The 21847-nt window shown below is 43.0% G+C and overlaps 1 protein-coding gene across 1 annotated transcript; it reads left to right on the top strand.

Annotated features, from left to right (window-relative positions):
- Positions 1-126: 126 nt before the first annotated feature.
- il12rb2 (interleukin 12 receptor, beta 2a) lies at positions 127-15022 on the top strand. The gene is made up of 16 exons (XM_046301552.1): positions 127-285; positions 685-846; positions 1437-1694; positions 2366-2480; positions 2870-3069; positions 5237-5385; positions 5863-6004; positions 9055-9125; positions 11224-11425; positions 11670-11879; positions 12026-12127; positions 12225-12380; positions 12460-12591; positions 12765-12873; positions 13029-13116; positions 13236-15022. The coding sequence occupies exons 2-16, from the start codon at positions 732-734 to the stop codon at positions 13728-13730; spliced, it is 2544 nt and encodes an 847-aa protein (XP_046157508.1). The 5' UTR covers positions 127-285; positions 685-731; the 3' UTR covers positions 13731-15022.
- The last annotated feature ends 6825 nt before the right edge of the window (positions 15023-21847 follow it).

A 21847-nucleotide genomic window follows, 5' to 3' on the forward strand; every position in this document is an offset into this window, starting at 1 on the left:
GATTGGTTAAAAAATAAAATGGTGTGAAAAAATGATCAGAATTGGGTTGCCTGTGTGCACACAGCCATTTTAGGATTTGGCTCAGATGTGTAGGCTACTTGTCGTGCTCTGTTGAACCCGCAGAGGACATAGCAGAGGAACTGAGATGAGGGTTGGTCTTGTCAAATGTCAACTGACACACATCTCAACCAAAACAGGCTCGCACGCTTTCAGCCAAACCACTGACACACACTGCAATGGACTAAGAAGATATTCAGAAATGTAGAGGAAAAATATCAAATGAGTGTAAGTAAAAACATACGTTGTGTATAATTAACGAATGCTGTTTGGTAGGGACTTATCAACTGTATGATGTCAGAGCTGGGTGAGTGGTGCTTTCTGTTTGTATACAGCCTACATTCACATGGTCTATTTGACTCAATTGCCGCAGTTGATTATTGTAGTACAGGATCAACCATTTGAGTTATCAGAATAATCTCAATCAATAATCTGTTATGGTGTCATAGTGAACATTGAGCAATGTTCGACATGGGAAGATGTGTAGTCATTTCCTTTTTCTTTTCTTCAAAAAATAAACTAATATTGTTGTCAAATCGATGGTGTATTTAATAAATAAGAAATAGAGTGACATTCTCATGGGGATACATTAAATGACTTGTATATTATACATGTTTATTTCCGTAGTGATACTGAAAGACCCCATGGACCTTCAGCAATGAGACACAAATGGAATGCAGCTCACCACTGGTAGTGAACAAGCCAGAGGTCCAATGGCCTATTCACCCCACGGTTGGTGGTCTATCCTCATTGGCATCACTTTGCTGTGTGCCATATGGTCTAGTAGAGGTAAGTGGTCTATTCACCAATCATGTAGGCTACCTACGTAATAAGAATTATGTCAAGAACACTTGATATTCTTCCTTAGTGATACTTCAAAGCATTTGTACAAGATAGATTCATAAAATGTCCAAGACATTCTCCCTATCCACAGACTGTGTACTCTGCAAGTCTGCATTTGCCTTGAACTGTTCTCATATGCTGTAGGATTATGCTAGATCGTTTAATAAACACCCTCTGAATATGTCTTTAATAGTATGAGTTGATTTCCTCTTGCTGTCTCATTTCTCTGTGTGCCAATAGTCACCAAACCTCAGGACAGACTGTATTGAGCGCAGGCTTTTATTCCAGCCCAGCACAAACACACCTGATTCTACAAATATATAATATATATGGTGTGTTATTGCAGGGCTAGAACAAAAGCCTGCACACCCTGTAGCTTACCAGAACCAGTGCTGGGGACCCTTGTTCTGTTGTGTTTTCTGTTCCGCTTCTATGACAATGCTGCTAAAGCAAGTATTTTTAACTTCCAGTTTACTCCTCTGTCATTCCCCAGTGAGATAGCAAGAGTTTTCTTTGTCGTTTTGTTGTGCCTCCAGCTGATAAGCCATGTACTGCATCATCCAGCATTGGGGACCTGGTCCTTCTAGGCTCCAGCTTCCAGGTGTTCTGTACCTATCAGGCCAGCTGCAGAGCTTCCAAATCAATGCACACCGACAAGAAGAAAATACAGAAAATACAGCCCTACAACTCTACAACTATATTCCTCAACGTGACAAACATAAGTAAAAACACAACGTACACCTGCCTGTGTGAAGGAGAACCTGAGCCTTGTGGACTCGATATTGATACTGGATGTAAGTATGGAACAGTATATACTCTGCAATACCAGAGCACTCTGCAATACCAGAGCACTCTGCAATACCAGAGCACTCTGCAATACCAGAGCACTCTGCAATACCAGAGCACTCTGCAATACCAGAGCACTCTGCAATACCAGAGCACTCTGCAATACCAGAGCACTCTGCAATACCAGAGCACTCTGCAATACCAGAGCACTCTGCAATACAAAACAAGGTGTCAACAGTGACAAGAATAACTATAGGGCTGGGGGTGTGAAACCAAACTGAATGGGACAGATGGAGAAAAACAACTTGTGCCTTTTGACACTCATGAAGGAGAACACCGCTCCCTGAATTAGCCAGTCAGATATGCAGTGTGACATCTTTTCATCAAGTAGTCTTTAAGTACAACATGTGGTGGAGAAGTTGCATTATAAAGTCTGCTCTATACCTCTTGGACCATCTAGTCTGACTACTAACTAGTTCAACCCATGTCAGTGTCAGCACTTCTAACAGTTGTGTCAGAGGTGCAAGTTTAAATGATACACATTTAACTCATGTCAGTGGTCTTTAAAGGAACAATACCATCACATGCCGGTTACTGGTCCAAAGCACAATGAGAAAAACACTTTGTACCAGAACACGTCCATTTGTGTTGTTGATGTATTGTCATGGTTACCTTGCAGACACACCTGACCTGCCAGAAAATGTAACCTGTGTCCAGAAAGGTCCATTTGGAGAGGTGATGTGTACATGGAGGAGAGGAAGGGAAACTCACCTGACAACCACTTCAGAGCTCTGGTGAGTTTGGAAGAGAAAGAGAAAGGGACAGACAGTACTATGCCATGCGCCACATCATAGCTTTAATAAGGAGCTGAGGAATCGCAGGGTTGGTGGTCTCTCTCACATGTTGGAGCACAGCAGCCTTGGTGGTCAAGCATACTTCTGCTACCAACAACCCAATATGGTTTCTATGGCAAGACAACGACACGTTTAAGTAAAAACAGACTTGTCACTGTTATGTTTTGCTCAGTATAGTTTTTTCACCATACAGACTTAAATACGGAGAATTAAAGAAAAAGAGAAAAGAGAGAAAAGGAAAATGCATGAGATAGAAAAGCCAGTTGGTATGGATGAGGTGTACTGTATAGTAAGTTGTGGATTACTTGTATGTGTTTCATGTGTTTCAGGGTGAGAGCTGTGTTTGGTAACAGCACAGCAGGATCTGTATCCTACCCTGGTTCTGGTTCCAGGTCTGATCCTGGTCTAGTCTCAGCTAATTTCCCTGTGGCTGGTTCTGTCCAGACTGAATACTCCGTATGGGCCAGCTCCTCCAACAAGCTAGGTTCTGCTGTGTCCACCACCCTCAACTTCACACTCGACCACATTGGTATGGCAGCTGCAAAAAACTAAAAAGAATATAACACTGATTATGCAATTTTGATCATTCTGCACCTATATGAGGAAATGTGCACCTACAGTTGAAGTCGGAAGTTTACATACACCTTAGCCAAATACATTTAAACTCAGTTTTTCACAATTCCTGACATTTAATCCTTGTAAAAAATTCCCTGTCTTAGGTCAGTTAGGATCACCACTTTATTTTAAGAATGTGAAATGTCAGAATAATAGTAGAGAGAATGATTTATTTCAGCTTTTGTTTCTTTCATCACATTCCCAGTGGGTCAGAAGTTTTCATACACTCAATTAGCATTTGGTAGCATTGCCTTTAAATTGTTTACCTTGGGTCAAACATTTCGGACAGCCTTCCACAAGCTTACCAAAATAAGTTGGGTGAATTTTGGTCCATTCCACCTGACAGAGCTGGTGTAACTGAGTCAGGTTTGTAGGCCTCCTTGCTCGCACACACTTTTTCAGTTCTGCCCACAAATCTTCTATGGGATTGAGGTCAGGGCTTTGTGATGGCCACTCTAATACCTTTACTTTGTTTTCCATAAGCCATTTTGCCACAACTTTGGAAGTATGCTTGGGGTCATTGTCCATTTGGATGACCCATTTGCGACCAAGCTTTAACTGTCTTGAGATGTTGCTTCAATATATCCACATAATTTTCTCTCCTCATGATGCCATCTATTTTGTGAAGTGCACCAGTCCCTCCTGCAGCAAAGCACCGCCACAACATGATGCTGCCACCCCCGTGCTTCACGGTTGGGATGGTATTCTTCAGCTTGCAAGCCTCCCCTTTTTCCTCCAAACATAACGATGGTCATCATGGCCAAACAGTTCTATTTTTGTTTCATCAGACCAGAGGACATTTCTCCAAAAAATATGATCTTTGTCCCCATGTGCAGTTGCAAACCGTAGTCTGGCTATTTTATGGCGGTTTTGTAGTAGTGTCTTCTTCCTTGCTGAGTGGCCTTTCAGGTTATGTCGATATAGGACTCGTTTTACTGTGGATATAGATACTTTTGTACCTGTTTCCTCCAGTATCTTCACAAGGTCCTTTGCTGTTGTTCTGGGATTGATTTGCACTTTTCGCACCATAGTACGTTCATCTCTATGAGAAAGAACGCATCTCCTTCCTGAGCGGTATGACGGCTGTGTGGTCCCATGGTGTTTATAATTGCGTACTATTGTTTGTACAGATGAACGTGGTACCTTCAAGCGTTTGGAAATTGCTCCCAAGGATGAACCAGACCTATGGAGGTCTACAATTTTTGGCTGATTTCTTTTGATTTTCCCATGATGACAAGCAAAGAGGCACTGAGTTTGAAGGTAGGCCTTGAAATACATCTACAGGTACCCCTCCAATTGACTCAAATGATGTCAATTAGCCAATCAGAAGCTTCTAAAGCCATGACAACTTCTGACCCACTGGAATTGTGATACAGTGAATTTTAAGTGAAATAATCTGTCTGTAAACAATTGTTGGAAAAATTACTTGTGTCATGCACAAAGTAGATGTCCTAACCGACTTGCTAAAACTATAGTTTGTTAACAAGAAATTTGTGGAATGCTTGAAAAACTAGTTTTAATGACTCCAACCTAAGTGTATGTAAACTTCCGACTTCAACTGTATCTATCTATGCATTTAGCAATCATTGCTTTATTTTTTTATTTTTTTTGCATCCCATTACACTTAATATAAAGAAGACTGAAACATAACAGAACCGTTCGACATACAAACACTGAAGTTTTGTCTTTAAAAAAAGAAGAACGTTTATTAATTATGAAAAATATGAATAACATTCCACCACGAGGCCACTAGAGGGCGCTTTGGTCATTTGACTACTAGGCTATGTTATCCACCTAACGTTTGTTTTAGAAATGACCAGTGTAGCAGTTATGATGCATTCTAGATGAGTACTAGATGTTTGTCAGGTTTGGGTGAGTAATATCACTGGTGATATATCACTGGTGCTCTCTACACTCTAACCACAAGCATCCACTACTGTACTCTCTCAGTCCGTACTAACTGTCCTATGTGTATCCCTGTCCATATTGACTGCTCTCTCTCTCTCTCTCTCTCTCCCTCTCCCTCTCTCTCTCTCTCTCTCTCTCTCTCTCTCTGTCTCTTTCTTTCTCTCTATATATAGTGCAGCCCTTGCCCCCTGCTGTGTCCCAGGTAGAGTGCTGGTCGCTGGGCTGTAATGTCAGGGTGGAGGGGGCTCAGGGAGCTCAGCTCCTGGAGGTCCAGCAGAGAACCGCCCAGGGACCAGGACCATGGATATTACACACACACACCGTAAGAACCACTGTCACACAGTCACCCACACACCGTAAGAACCACTGTCACCCAGTCACCCACACACTGTAAACATCACCTGCCATATAGGGAACTGACTGGGTATTGACCATTATATACATACAATCCAATGCTGCTTTGCTAGATGTTGAGTTGCAGAACCGTTGCAAGACACACCCTCACATGTAAGATTTGTGCTTAAATCACAAGACCTCTCGGCTGAGTCAGAAGCCGAGGCAGATTTGACTGGGGTTTGCAGATCCCTGCCTCCTGCTGTTCTGAGATGCTAGACTGCCAAAGCCAGTCAAGCATCTACACGTCTTCACTTTTTAGTAGTCCTCTCATGCCTTGTCTGCCTTGGCAGCCCCCCACATGCAAGTCTTATGATTGTGTAATGAATGTGTAATAATTGTTTAATAAATGTGTGATACATGTCTTATAAAAGTAATACTGTGTTCTGACTGCTGTGCCTCACAGGCAGGTTCAGTGTGGAACCAGTCCATTGTGTCTCTGCAGCCCTACACGAAGTATGAGTTCCAGGCCAGGGTCAGACTGAGTCATAGGAGAGGCATCTGGAGTGACTGGAGCCAACCCGTCTCTAACTGGACACAGGAGGAGGGTAAGAACACAAATACTGCACTGTGTGGGTGATTTGTTGGCCCAGAAGATGGTCTTTATAGACAGGTTGGGTGTTTAACAACAAAGCTGAATGTGCGCAACTATTGGGCAAAACAGACAGGGTTGGTTTAGATTGTTGACAACATGTTAACTATACTTCGTCTCCAATGTTTATTGAAAGCATGAATAAAGTTTCACAATATGCACTTGTTGTCTAACAAAATACACTGAACAAAAATATAAATGCAACATGCAACAATTTCAACAATTTTACTGAGCTACAGTTCATATAAGGAAATCAGTCAATTGAAATACATTTATTAGGCTCTAATCTATGGATTCTATATGACTGGGCAGGGGCACAGCCATGGGTGGGCCTGGGAGGGCATAGGCCCACCTACTTTGGAGCCAGGCCCAGCCAATCAGAATGAGTTTTCCCCCACAAAAGGGCCTTATTACATAAATAAATACTTCTCAGTTTCATCAGCTGTCCAAGTGGCTGGTGTCAGACAATCCCGCAGGGGAAGAAGCTGGATGTGGACGTCCTGGCCTAGTTACACGTGGTCTGCGGTTGTGAGGCCGGTTGGAATTACTGCCAAAATCTCTAAAACGATTTTGGAGGTGGCTTATGGTAGTGAAATTAACATGAAATTATCTCCAAACTTGAGACATCTGTGCCATTGTGCTGTGTGACAAAACTAAACACTTTGGAGTGGCCTTTTATTGTCCCCAGCACAAGGTGAACCTGTGTAATGCTCATGTTGTTTAATCAGCTTCTTGGTATGCCACACCTGTAAAGTGGATGGATTATCTTGGCAAAGGAGAAATGCTCACTAACAGGGATATAAACAAATTTGTGCAATTAATTTTTTAGCAGTACGCTTTTTGTGCATATGGAACATTTCTGGGATCTTTTATTGCAGCTCATGAAACATGGGACCAACATTTTACATGCTGTGTGCATATGTTTGTTCAGTGTACATTGTTACAGTTGCTGGCTAGATACATAGAGCATTTGAGCAATATTAGCATAGACGTGACAAGACATGGTATCCATGGTATCCGTGGTATCCAGAACAAGATAAAACTAACAAACGAGCCACTTAAGATTCCCCACATGGCAGTTTCTTGTCATTGTTGCTAGCTATACGGTCATCCAGAATCACAACAACACACATCCTTCTGTCCCACTGAAGTGTGCGGATCGTTTTCGTGACATTCTCAGATAACGCATCTATAGCAGAACCAGGGATGTACAGTTACATACGCCTGGTAACTGTTGTTTTATCATACATCTCTATCAGTAACAGATTCAGTTGACATGTGTCACTTTATTAATGATGCCCTTTGGCATACTGTACTGGTTGGTTGTGACTAAGTTATTGTGCAGTTGTGTGCAGAGTATGATTTGTATTACGCTGAGTTGTATCACAGAGATGTTGTCAGATAAGCTTGTCCCTCTCCATACCTACACATACACCTACACTCACATAGAGCATTGTGAAAAGTGTATCTCAGGTTTAATCTTATCCCAGGCCAGCAGATTTCAGGTGTTTCTGGAAACACCTCATAACATCATCATACTGAGAGGAACAGCGAAGTCTCCTCATGGCCAATACTAAGCAGGATCATATCGTATAATGGTTGGTATCACACATTTAGAATTGACCTGTACTAGATAATTTATCATCTGGCAAAATATGGTAACACTTCCTTCATTCAGTGAAATTACTTCATTAATTTACAGTGAAACAACACTGTTCTTCATTTCATGTGTTGTTTTAACAACCAGTACTTATGTAGAAGTAGAAGATGAGAAAATGATGTCCCTCGGGAGTATTGAGACAGTCTTTGAGAGTGTCTTTGAGAGTGTCTCTGCACCTCTGAGCACTATCAACCACACCATCACCCTGTAGGAGAGATAGTCACAGTGTGGTAGCCTCACTATAACCTCACCTGCCTTCTCTGTCATCACTCATCTCATCTGTAAGCCACATGGCCCACTGCTATGCGTGTGTGTGTGTGTGTGTGTGTGTGTGTGTGTGTGTGTGTGTGTGTGTGTGTGTGTGTGTGTGTGTGTGTGTGTGTGTGTGTGTGTGTGTGTGTGTGTGTGTGTGTGTGTGTGTGTGTGTGTGTGTGTGTGTGTGTGTGTGTGTGTGTGCGTGTGTGTGCACGCCGCAACCAAAATTCCCCCTCTCTCACTTCCTGATCATCAAGGGAGGAGTTTATTTTTCATTGAAGAAAAAGTAAGATATGGAACGGTATGGAAAAACATTGAACAACGACACACATTTTGAAACTTAACAAGGTTAGACATGACAGGTCAACATGTATCATATAGGACGGTGAAACATTCAACTCTGAACTCCCCATTTTGTAATTATGAGGATGAGCAGCTACCCACTAATCTTGATGACATTATTCCGGTGAAATACATGAGATACATGAGAGAAATACATGAGACATTGTTTGCTTTTTGGAGGTGGACACCTCGTTTTTGTCATAATTTCTGGGAGATGCCATCACCTCTTTTGGAATTGCAAGAATTTGCCTTAACCCAGATAAACACCTCATGCCAGAGAAACCTTTTAGTGGCACATCTGAATTCTACTTGATGATGCTGTGTTTGTCCTGTCTGCTGACTTACAGGATGCAGATCACATCCGTCTGGAGCTGTATGTCACTTTGGGTGGCAGGGTATTATTTGACGCAAAAAAAAAAAAAAAAAAATGTTTCCAGGAAATATTAGTCATGTCTGAGACACATCCTTGTTCTTAGAAAAACATAATGAAGGTTGTCAGATGGTTATCAAAACACAAAATAGGCTGAAGGCTGATGGCTGATGGCTGATGGCTATCACAATGACCTTGTACATACAAGCTATGTACTTAATGGATAGAATAGGACTTTATTGATGCCAAACCCCCAGACATCACACAAATACACAGAAAACGTTTTGGGAGTATACATCCTTTTTGGGAGAACACGGGGTCAGCCACAGCTAACTGTTGCAATGAATAAACGGTTTGTATATCCTGTGCTCTTTTACAGCACCTGCCAAGGCTCTGGATGTGTGGTACACAACCTCCAACTCTCCCAACTCCATCACTTTATACTGGAAGGTGAGCATTCAAAGAGATGTCTTAATATTGTCAGACTCTCTCTCTCTCTCCCACATGGGAAAAAAAGACTTTAGTATACTGTAGTATTCACGGTGGTGTTTTTGTGGACATGACTGTTCTGTAGTATTTAGGATGGGACATTGATACCGGTACTCCAATGCTCCAATGCAGTTTTCAAAGCACTACTGATCCAATATATTGTACCGATGCTCATTTCAAAGTATCATTATCGCTTGATCAATGACGCCCGAAGCTTCGTTTGATCACATGGTTTTTCAAACCGTGGTTTGCAAAATGAGAGATCCCACAGATTACGTGACGGTGCTTTCTTCGATTCCAAGTTGCTTTCAAACCCCAACCTCTATTGGAAACCATACTTATAATGTACAGGATTTTGTGATGCTGTGTCACCTGAATGGTAAATAAGCAGGTAGAGTCGGGGACCATAAAACAAGGAATGGGGTCGAGTCCTGGTGAAGGCTTCTTATTTAGAGAATTGTTTTTATATGACACCACACTCTACACATTATTGTTCAAACAATATGTTTTATTTAGTATGGTATAAGCGTATGTCTTAAGCATCCTAAATAATGCGATCATTTCAGTTTTTGACAGCAACTTGTAATGGTAAATTATAGCTAGTAGGCTATTAACACCCGCAATGAAAATCTGGGTCAATGAGATTTTATGAATATTGTGGGAAAAACTTCCATATGGACACCCTCGCTGCTTTATATTGCTAATCAACAAATGTCACTAATGTGCATTGTGTTAAAAGTTCTAAGTAATGAATTGCTGAAATCCCCAAATTCTTCAGAAAGCCTTGGTTTCCCATCACTAGTATTTACTGTTGTGTTTTTTGTTGTTGTACATATACACTGAGTGTACAAAACATTATGAACACTCGCTCTTTCCATGACATAGACTGACCAGGTGAATCCAGGTGAAAGCTATGATCCCTTATTGATGCCACCTGTTAGATCCACTTCAATCAGTGTAGATGAAGGGGAGGAGACAGGTGCATTAAGGATTTTTAAGGCTTGAGACAATTGAGACATGGATTGTGTATGTGTGCCATTCAGAATGTTGAATGGGCAAGAAGACAAAAGATTTAAGTGCTTTTCAACGAAGTAGTGTCAGGTGCATCGGTTTGTGTTAAGAACTGCAACCCTGCTGGGTTTTTCACGCTCAACAGTTTCCCATGTGTATCAAAAATTGTCCATCGCCAAAAGGACAGTCAACATGGGCCAGCATCCCTGTGGAACGCTTTCGACACCTTGTAGAGTCCATACCCTGACGAATTGAGGCTGTTTCTGAGGGCAAAAGGCGGGGGGATGCAACTCAATATTAGGAAGGTGTTCTTAGTGTTTTGTACACTCAGTGTATATGTTGTTTGTCATAAAATATGGTGTCTCTAGTTCTACCTGAGTAATTAGGACATCAAATGTTACTTTCTTCTTGTTTCTGTCCTAAACTATAGCCTTTTTTCATGTGGGTGTGTAAAGTTTTCTTAGCCGCATTAGGTAAAGGGCAAACTCAGACCACTTCTGAGAGGTGACATTCTCCTCCCCCCCCCTAACCTCACCCCATAGGTGTGAGAGGCTCCCTCCCCAATGATGTGTGAGACTGAAACCTGGGCCAGACACGTGACAGTTTCAGTTTACAAGAAACAGAAAAGAAGAGCAGTTTAAAAGAAATGATAGATCCCTTACACACCTCTCATCTCCCAGCAGAGATGCTGCAGGGATAGCATGCCTTCTTAGCTGCTCCTGGGCAATACAATAAAGTTGAATTAAATGTTAAGCTAACACAAGGGTAGGGGCATGTTGATATAGAAACAGTCAGACTCTAGGGTAGAATCTCAATTGCATACTCTTCTCACGTTGCCTCGTTCTTGAAACCCATTGAATGAGAAAGCCAGAGGTCTCTCTCCTTTGACCTTCTCCTCCAATTGAGATTCTCCCTTGCTTTAGGATTCTATGCTGGGAAACAGAAGTGCGATGAAAACACTGATAGCCAATCCTATCACAGCATCATTTGTGATTGCTGCCCATGGAGTGGGCCTGTGTTTTATATGTGGTTCTGAATCTGATTGCAGAGGCTGAGTCACACAGAGGCCAGAGGGAAGATCAGGGGTTACAAGGTGATAGTTCACGACGCCCTGGCAGGGAAATCTGAGAGCAACACCTCCATTAATCATATTTCAGGCCTGTCCTGCTCTCGCTGTGATGTCACTGTCTACGCCCTGAACTCCAGAGGTTCCTCACCCCCTGCCCGTGTCACCATTCCCCTCAGAGCAGGTAAGGCATCTCCATTTCCTCCCCGTTTTCCCCCCTTTTCCTCCATCTTCCTATTCAAGATTCAGACTCTTCAGAAAAGTGAAAACTATAAATGCAAGAATTTGTTCCACTTCTTGGCTTCTTTAAATTAAAAGACAATTAACATTTAAAAATCACATAGACATAAATGTAACATCCAATTGACCGTAGTTGACAGGGAAGGGTGACTGCTCCACTGACAGTGTCATACACTCTCCCTTCACAGCCCAGCCCCCTCAGAATGTGATGTGTACAAATCACAGTAACCACAGCATCACCATCTCCTGGCGGAGGCCTGTAACTGCAGTAGCAGCCAGTGGGACAGGGGATGGGGCAGTAAGTGGCTACCTGCTGGAATGGTTCCCTGTTGGCAGACAGGTGGAGAAGCTCAGGTGGAAGAGACTGGGTCCTAATGAAACCCATACTGTCATTAGAGGTACGTGTAGCGGATGGATGGCCAGCTTAGCATTGCATTAGATCTTATTGGATCCCTGAGTGATGACACAGCCAGTTGATCCCTCCTCTTGATCTCATTCCCTCTCTCTCGATCTCCACCCCACCCACTGTCTCTCTTGTGTGTAGATAACATTAAGCCGTTTGAGTGCTATGAGGGAGCAGTTTATGCTCTGTATGAGCAGGCAGTGGGCAGGGCCCAGTTTGAAGACTTCTACACCTTGGAATTAGGTAAGGAAACAGGAGATCACCATTTTTCCGAAGGTTTCACAACAATGGAACAGTGCCCGAGTTCGATTCCTATTTGTGGTGTGACTGTGTCCTGTAGTACCTTCCGCGGGTCCGTCTGTCCATCAGCCGGTGGTGGAGGGGGACAAAGTGACCGTTTCCTGGTCAGAGGTCCCTCAGGAACACAGGTGGGGCTGTGTCATCAACTACACCATCTATGTGAAAAACTCAGAGGGAAAAGACGTTGGAAACTACGGTATGGAGAAGAACTATCAAACACAAAGTGCATTGTGTGTGTGTGTATACTGTGTTCATGACCTGTGGTTTTGTTCTAGTCTGCAGAGCATCAGAGAGGTCCTTCACCATCAGGGACCTTCCCCCTGAGTACTACCGTCTATGGATGACCGCATCGACTGCCTCAGGACAGGGCCCCAGAGCCGGACACTCCTTCATCATCAAACCTCAAAGTGAGTATAACGAGAGAAAGAGTGAAAATAATCTGTTTCTCAGAATAATCTAGCTGAAATACTCTCAGTACTATCTTTCCAGTTATGTGAAGTGTTACAATAAATACAGAATGCTTATGTTTATTATACTGTATAATGTTTACACTGTGTGCCTATTATGTGTACCACTGTAGGTTTGCTTTCAGACAATTGGCTTTATACCATGGTCCTGGTAGGGATCACCTCCTTCCTGGTGTTCTTTGTCCTGCTGTGCCTGTACCAAGTCTCCTCGCTAAGACGACGGTAATACATTAGGAACAGGAACAGCCTCTAGTCCTAATGGGGAGTCACTAGACAGCAATACTCGAAGGAAATGGAAATATTGATTGACCGTGTTATTAACTGTGTGCTCTGTTCCTGACTCACTGTGGTTCATTTCCATGTTCTCTCCTCCTCAGAGTCTCAACACTCGTCCACTGCCTCATGCCAGATATCGTCCCTGATCCTGCCAACAGCAAATGGGCAAAGGAGTGTGCCAAAGAGAAGGTACATTCACGCAGACGCCCGAGTGCACACATGCAATCACGCACAAACAAACACAGTCTGAATACTTCATTTGGATCCACAGTGATACATTCGTCTGACCCCTTCCTGTCTTCCCCCAGGGTGAGTTGACCCTACACCTCTACCTCAGTGAGTCTAGTGTCAGTGAAGAAGAGGAGCCAGACACTGTGGAGGTCCAGGAGCTGCCCGAGGGCAGTTGGAGCTCATGGAAACCAGCACAGCGCACTGACATCTCCGGAACTCCAGAGGGTGCTATTCACCCCTCCTTAGACCTCCTCTTCATGCCCCAACAGATCCCTGCGACAGACCCGTCAACAACAGCCTACTTCCAGAGCTCCTACCTCAAGAGCTTCTCCCAGGAGTCAGGCTCCTCAGGCCAGACACAGGATTCCCAGGGAACAGATATGACTGTAGATTACATATCAACACACGTCCTAGAGGGCAGAGAGGAGAAGGAAGAGGAAGGTCTGGATGTGATGGGATTCTTCTCCTGTCCGCAGAACCCCCTGAGTCCGTTCATGAACCCTTTGGTGTCTTTCGGAGGGAAGCTGACTCTGGACGCGGTCAGGATCGACTGCAGTGAGTTCTTAGACTGATGGGTTAGACTGATAGCCATATAAAGTAACCCAAGGAGCAGGTTGTGTGAAGATCCTGTGTAATCTTTGATTCTCACTAACCAACAATCATTATAAACAGTTATATTGCATTACAGTACAATAGTACACTATCTATCAGAGATGGGAGACTACAGACCTCGGGGTCCATAGTGGTGTAACACTTTTTCACCATAGCAAACACTAATTGCATTCTAAATTGAAGATGATGATGAGTTGATTTTTGGAGTCAGGTGTTAGTTGGGGCAAAAGTGTGACATCAATCCGACCCCCGAGGACTGGAGTTGCCCATCCTAGATCTATGTCTTGGATAACACAAAAGATCAATACAATACAACTCACCTGTCACATTTCCCCCAGTTTACAGGGACTGTAAGCAATGAGCTTTTCTGAAATTATGTAAAGTTATGTATAGTGCAATGAGTGCACCATGAGTTCATATCTGGAAGTGTATTTATTATTTTCACAAAGAGATAGTACTGGAATATGCAGGGTCAGCCTTAGCATAGAGTCCTGGATCCTTGCAGAGAGTACAGGTGCTCTATAGTGTAAATGTAATATTGGGGATTCCTAAAGTTTAATACATTTAATATGGGGGATTATTGTGATGAGAAAAAAGGAGACTGGAGATGCTAGTGAGGTTAGACTTGTATTTGTTATTTGGGGGTCTTTGAATCAGTTACATTTCGTTATCAACAAATCAGCCTGCATCTCAAATTCGACAGTTAATCAGAGCAGCAAGAAGCAAAAAACACAACCAACCTGCGGTGAGCAAACAGGCATGTATTCTGAGAAGAATAACAGATTACAGATGGGTCAATGTATTTAGCTTTCAAACATAATTTACAATATTGTTTAGCAGTGGTTTGTTATACACAAAAAGATATGTGAACCCTTTAGAATTAGCTGGATTTCTGCATAAAGTCACAGCAATAGACAAACACAGTCTGCTTAAACTAATAACACACAAACAATTATAATGTGGATGTTTTTATTGAACACACCATGTAAACGTTCACAGTGCAGGTTGGAAAAATGATGTGAACCCTTGGATTTAATAACAGGTTGACCCTCCTTTGGCAGCAATAACCTCAACCAAACGTTTTCTGTAGTTGTGGATCAGACATGCACAACAGTGAGAAGGAATTTTTGACCATTCCTCTTTACAAAACTGTTTCAGTTTTACAATATTCTTGGGATGTCTGGAGTGAACCGCTCTCTTGAGGTCATGCCACAGCATCTCAATCGGGTTGAGGTCAGGACTGACTGGGCCACTCAGGTTGAGGTCAGGACTGACTGGGCCACTCAGGTTGAGGTCAGGACTGACTGGGCCACTCAGGTTGAGGTCAGGGCTGACTGGGCCACTCAGGTTGAGGTCAGGGCTGACTGGGCCACTCAGGTTGAGGTCAGGACTGACTGGGCCACTCAGGTTGAGGTCAGGGCTGACTGGGCCACTCAGGTTGAGGTCAGGACTGACTGGGCCACTCAGGTTGAGGTCAGGGCTGACTGGGCCACTCAGGTTGAGGTCAGGGCTGACTGGGCCACTCAGGTTGAGGTCAGGACTGACTGGGCCACTCAGGTTGAGGTCAGGACTGACTGGGCCACTCCAGAAGGCATATTTTTTTCTGTTCAAGCCAATCTGTTGTTGATTTACTTTTGTATTTTGGGTAGTTGTCCTGTTGCCGACAGACTCCTTCTACTGCAAAATGTCTTTGATAAACTTGGGAATACATTTTTCCGTCGATGATAGCAAGCTGTCTAGGCACTGAGACGGCATAGCAGTCCCAAACCATGATGCTCCCTCCACCATACTTTACAGTTGGGATGAGGTTTTGATGTTGGTGTGCTGTGCCTTTTTATCTCCACACATAGTGTTGTGTGTTCGTTCCTTCCAAACAACACAACTTTAGTTTAATCCGTCCACAGAATATTTTGCCAGTAGCGCTGTGGAATATCCAGGTGCTCTTTTGAAAACATCAGACGTGCAGAAATATTTTTGGGGGACAGCAGTGGCTTCTTCCATGGTGTCCTCCCATGAACACCATTCTTGTTTAGTGTTTTACGTATTTTAGATTCGTCAACAGAGATGTTAGCGTCTTCCAGAGATTTATGTAAGTCTTTAGCTGACACTCTAGGATTCTTCTTAACCTCATTGAGCATTCTGCGCTGTGTACTTGCAGTCTTGCAGGACGGCCACTCTTCGGAAGAGTAGCAATAGTGCTGAAATATCTCAATTTATAGACAATTTGTCTTACTATGGACTGACTTTTAGAGATACTTTTGCAACCCTTTCCAGCTTCTGACATCTTTTGTTCGAGGCATGGTTCACATCAGGCAATGCTTCTTGTGAAAAGCAAACTCAAATTTTGTGAGTGTTTTTATGGGGCAGGGCAGCTCAAATTATTATCTCCAATCTCGTCTCATTGACTCGACTCCAGGTTAGTTGACTCCTGACTACAATTAGTTTTTGGAGAAGTCATTAGCCTAGGGGTTCACATACTTTTTCCAACCTACACTGTGAATGTTTAAATTATGTATTCAATATGGACGAGACAAATACCAAAATGTGTGTGTTATTAGTTTAAGCACACTGTGTTTGTCTATTGTTGTGACTTAGATGAAGATCAGATCAACTTTTATGTTACATTTATGCAGAAATCCAGGTATTTCCAAAGGGTTCACCTACTTTTTCTTGCCACTATATATAAAATGGATGTATTCGTTAGCAACACACACAAGCATTCACACCATCAAATTCAAATCAATTGTATCTTCAGTTCAAGATCTTTTAAAGACCTCAATATCCAATAATAATCTGCAGTAGCGAGTTTAGCGAGAGAATATAGCCTAATAATGAAATACACCAGAGTTAGGGAAGGTATATGGCTCTTTAGTTGATGTGAAAGTGGTTTAGGTGCATTGAAGTAAAATCACTTAATTTATGAGTACATTTATACAGAGAAAAGAGTAGAATCAGAGATAAGAAGATAATGAGAACCGCCAGAAACGCCAGAACCGCTAGAAATACTATATTATTTTTTCATATTTACAATGTGTTACAATCCGAGTGCCGAGTTCACTATGTACATTTACTGATGTTGGTGTGTCAAAATATATATAGTGGGGCAAAAAAAGTATTTAGTCAGCCACCAATTGTGCAAGTTCTCCCACTTAAAAAGATGAGAGAGGCCTGTAATTTCTCATCATAGGTACACTTCAACTATGACAGACAAAATGAGAAAACAAAATCCAGAAAATCACATTGTAGGATTTTTAATGAATTTATTTGCAAATGATGGTGGAAAATAAGTAGTGAATGACCTGCAGAGAGCTGGGACCAAAGTAACCAAGCCTACCATCAGCAAGGGCATTGAAGATGAAACGTGACTGGGTCTTTCAGCATGACAATGATCCCAAACACATCGCCCGGGCAACGAAGGAGTGGCTTCGTAAGAAGCATTTCAAGATCCTGGAGTGGCCTAACCAGTCTGCAGATCTCAACCCCATAGAAAATCTTTGGAGGGAGTTGAAAGTCCGTGTTGCCCAGCGACAGCTCCAAAACATCACTGCTCTAGAGGGGATCTGCATGGAGGAATGGGCCAAAATACCAGCAACAGTGTGTGAAAACCTTGTGAAGACTTACAGAAAATGTTTGACCTCTGTCATTGCCAACAAAGGGTATATAACAAATACTGAGATAAACTTTTGTTATTGACCAAATACTTATTTTCCACCATAATTTGCAAATAAATTCATAAAAAATCCTACAATGTGATTTTCTGGATTTTTTTTTTCTCATTTTGTCTGTCATAGTTGAAGTGTACCTATGATGAAAATTACAGGCCTCTCTCATCTTTTTAAGTGGGAGAACTTGCACAATTGGTGGCTGACTAAATACTTTTTTCCCCCACTGTTTATATATATATAAATATGTATATGTGTGTGTGTGTGATACCTGTTAGATATTGGGGGCTTCCTGTGATGTACTTTTGTATGTCTGATTGCTGTATACGTGAGTTAGCTAGCATAATAGAGATGTAATGGCCACATTAGCCCCTGCTAATACAGTGTTACAGATTCATGCTATCAACAGCCATCAATATAATCAAGCCGGAGGGGATGGCTGCTGTTTTATGGGCTACTGACCAATTGTGCTATTTTGTGGGGGGGTTTTCTATTTTTTTTGTAACTTATTTTGCACATAATGTTTCTGCTACCGTCTCTTACGACCGAAAAGAGCTTCTGGATATCAGAACAGCCATTACTCATCTTTTCTTTAATGAGTCTGAAGTGAAGGATTTACTGCTTATGGTAGATAAATTACAAGATTATGTTATAATACTGTTTATGCATTGAATAGCTTTGATGAATCATCTAATTCATTGAATCATCTATTTCTGTGGGACTGAGTTGGGCCTCTGGGGCTTGAGCTGATAATTTACCTACAACTGGCATTCCATAGATAAGATGTGGTGGGTGTAACCGAGATAGACAGAGCCTGGAGGAGTAGAACAAAACCACTTATTGTTCCTAATCATCCTGTCATTTGGATTTAAACAACACCAGGTGCAGATAACCACCAAATGAACCCAAAGTGGCTTGTGATACCCCCCAATCTGCATGGGAGGGGTGGAACCAGCCATGACTAAGCATTCTTAGTGTGAGCTATATAAGAACCAGGATTCCTCTGTAAAGGTTAAGCTCTCGGCAACACACTCAAGAGTGTGGGGTCGACAGTTTCATTATTGCTATAATTAATCGATATGAAATAAAGATGATTATTTGAATAATTGTCCAAGTCTCTCTCAGTATACATGAATTTCCACGACATGCTGCTCCCGGACCAGGCCCACATCCCTGTCATTCACATGAAGAGGGGGACGGAGATACAGAGACCGCAGATCCAAGTGCCTTGTGAAAATTTGTTTGCAAGTGCGTAACCCGCCTCTACCATCCTTCCTATTGGCCAACTTGCAATCACTGGAGAATGAACTGGATGAGCTCCAATCAAGACTATCCTACCATCGGGACATTAAAAACTGTAATATCTTATGTTTCACTGAGTCGTGGCTGAATGATGACATGGATCTGGATTTTCTGTGCATCGGCAAGACAGAACAGCTACTTCCGGTAAGATGAGGGGTGGTGGTCTGTGTATATTTGTCAATAACAACTGGTACGCAATCTCTAATATAGAGAACCTCATGATAATCTGTAGACCACACTGTCTACCAATCAAGTATTTTCGTAGCTGTCCATTTACCACCACAAACCGATGCTGGCAATAAGACATCACTCAACCAACTCTATAAGGCCATTAGCAAATAAGACAATGCTCATTCAGAAGCGGCTGGGACTTTAATGTTGGGAAACTTAAATCCATTTTACCTCATTTCTACCAGCGGGAAAAAAACTCTAGACCACCTTAATCTACACACAGAGATGCGTACAAAGCTCTCCCTTGCCCTCCATTTGGCAAATCTGACAATAATTATATTCTCCTGATTCCTGCTCACAAGCCAAAACTAAAGCAGGAAGTACAAGTGACTCGCTCAATACAGAAGTGGTAGGATGATGCGGATGCTAAGCTACGGGACTGTTTTGCGAGCACAAACTGGAATATGTTCCGGGATTCATCCAATAGCATTGAAGAGTATACCACATCAGTCACAAGCTTCATAAATAAGTGCATCTACGACTTCGTCCCCACATTGACCGTATGTACACATCCCAACCAGAAGCCAAGGATTACATGCAACATCTGCACAGAGCTGAAGGTTAGAGCGGCAGCTTTCAATGAGCCGGACACTTATAAGCAATCCCACTATGCCCTCAGATGAAACATCAAACAGGCAAAGCGTCAATACAGGGCTAAGATTGAATACTACTACACCGGCTCTGACACTCGTCGGATGTGGCAGGGCTTGCAAACTATTATGGACTACAAAGGGAAACCAGCCGCGAGCTGCCCAGTGACAGGAGCCTACCAAACAAGCAAAATGTATTCTATGCTCGCTTCGATGCAAGCAACACTGAAGCATGCATGAGAGCACTAGCTGTTCCAGATGACTGTGTAAACACGCTCATAAGGCCAACATTCATAAGGTCACAGGGCCACCATAATCCCTGTGCCCAAGAACGCCAAGGTAACCTGCCTAAACGATTACCACCCCGTAGCACTCACGTCTGTAGCCATGATGTGCTTTGAAAGGCTGATCATGGCTCACATCAACACCATTATACCAGAAACCCTAGAACCACTCCAATTTGCATACCACCCCAACAGATCCACAGATGACGCAATCTCAATTGCACTCCACACTGCCCTTTCACACCTGGACTAAAGGAACGCTTATATGAGAATGCTGTTCATTGTCTACAGCTCAGTGTTCAACACCAAAGTGCCCTCAAAGCTCATCACTAAGCTAAGGACCCTGGGATTAAACACCTCCCTCTGCAACTGGATCCTGGACTTCCTGGCGGGCTGCCACACTGATCCTCAACGGGGGGTCCCTCAGGGGTGTGTGCTTAGTCCCCTCCTGTACTCCCTGTTCATTCACGACTGCATGGCCAAGCACGACTCCAACACCATCATTACGTTTTTCCGACGACACAACGGTGGTAGGCCTGATCACCGACAACGATGAGACAGTGTATAGGGAGGAGGTCAGAGACCTGGCAGTGTGGTGCCAGGACAACAACCTCTCCCTCAATGTGAGCAAGATGAAATATTTGAGTGTGGACTGCAGGAAATTGAGGGTCGAGCACGCCCCCATTCACATCGACGGGGCTGTAGTGGAGCGGGTTGAAATACCAAGTTCCTTGGTGTCCACATCACCAACAAACTATCATGGTCAAACACACCAAGACAGTTGTTTAGAGGACATGACAATGCCTATTCTCCCTCAGGAGACTGAAAAGATTTGGCATGGGTCCCCAGATCCTCAAAAAGTTCTACCGCTGAGGGGCAGCTGGTAAGCAGCAACATGCGAAGATGTGTTTTCTTGGTGCTTGTGTCCAGGGCGAACAATTTACTATTAATTCTTCACCAACACCTCCCCTACCACGCTCATTTTGTAACATTTAATTAGGAATCAAACCCAACTCAGTAATTGAGCAATTTTTCCTGACATTTTTGGCCTTTTCATCATAAAATGTCAGAATTACAGCCACGAGTCACAAACTTACTTCCAAGGATGAGGACCTCGAGGGAACGGTCACATTTTCGGCGTGAGAGAGGGACTCGAGACCATAGGCGGATTGCGGCCTATCCTGTTCATAGCTAAACTGCTACTGGAAATTCTAGGCCTCGAATACGTCCCCACCCTTGACCGTGCTCATAGAAGCTTACAGTCCGCACCAAAGAATAGGGAGCCGCCCTGACCCATCATAGTCAAATTCCACTACTTTCAGGAGAAGGATATTCTCCTTAAGGCATCACGAGCGGCTCCTGTCACACACAACAGCCAGAAGATTCTACTTTACCTGGACTACATGGCGGCAGTCATGAAGAAGAGGTCAGCCTTCAACGTGGTGAGGGGGCTCCTACATCGCTGTCTGGACACCAAGTTTGGCATTCTCTACCCAGCAGTGCTGAAGATCACTACTCCCAGAAGACATTCATGGACCCAACCAGGGCCAAAAAATACATTGTAGCACACCGACATCCACAGGAGGGCAGGCGACATACAACTAACAAGCCATTGTAGGCCCATGCCCCTTACACTACACTAGCCATGCTAACGCGACCAAGGACCAACTAGTGAACTCATGTACCTCCTTTTTTTATATATATTTTTTAATTATCCTTCAAATATGCAAATTGAGGTGGTTCCCTCCTGAATCCTTGATTATGTTCGGCCTGAATAGAGCTGAGGTTCGGTTTAACATGGTAGTATTTTGCTCTAGTCTAGGAGAGGTATTTTGTTGTTTTTAGCTGTTTTTTCTTTTCTTTATATTTTATTACACCTTTCAGCACGCTGGCCATGTGATTGTACTAACATTAATTTCTAATAGCTATGACAATGCCTAATTCATATACTCTAGGCACCACTTGCTTTATCAGCTGGAACTTAAAAGGAATTAACCATGTGGTCAGT

This window comes from Oncorhynchus gorbuscha, linkage group LG15 (genome assembly GCF_021184085.1).
Source record: "Oncorhynchus gorbuscha isolate QuinsamMale2020 ecotype Even-year linkage group LG15, OgorEven_v1.0, whole genome shotgun sequence".
NCBI lineage: Eukaryota > Metazoa > Chordata > Actinopteri > Salmoniformes > Salmonidae > Oncorhynchus > Oncorhynchus gorbuscha.

Bases quoted from the DNA above. Each gene is read 5' to 3' on its own strand.
- il12rb2 (XM_046301552.1), top strand. From the start codon at position 732: ATGCAGCTCACCACTGGTAGTGAACAAGCCAGAGGTCCAATGGCCTAT. The intron at 11,426-11,669 runs GTAAGGCATCTC...CTCCCTTCACAG, and splicing joins CACCATTCCCCTCAGAGCAG to CCCAGCCCCCTCAGAATGTG. The intron at 12,128-12,224 runs GTAAGGAAACAG...TGTGTCCTGTAG, and splicing joins CTTCTACACCTTGGAATTAG to TACCTTCCGCGGGTCCGTCT.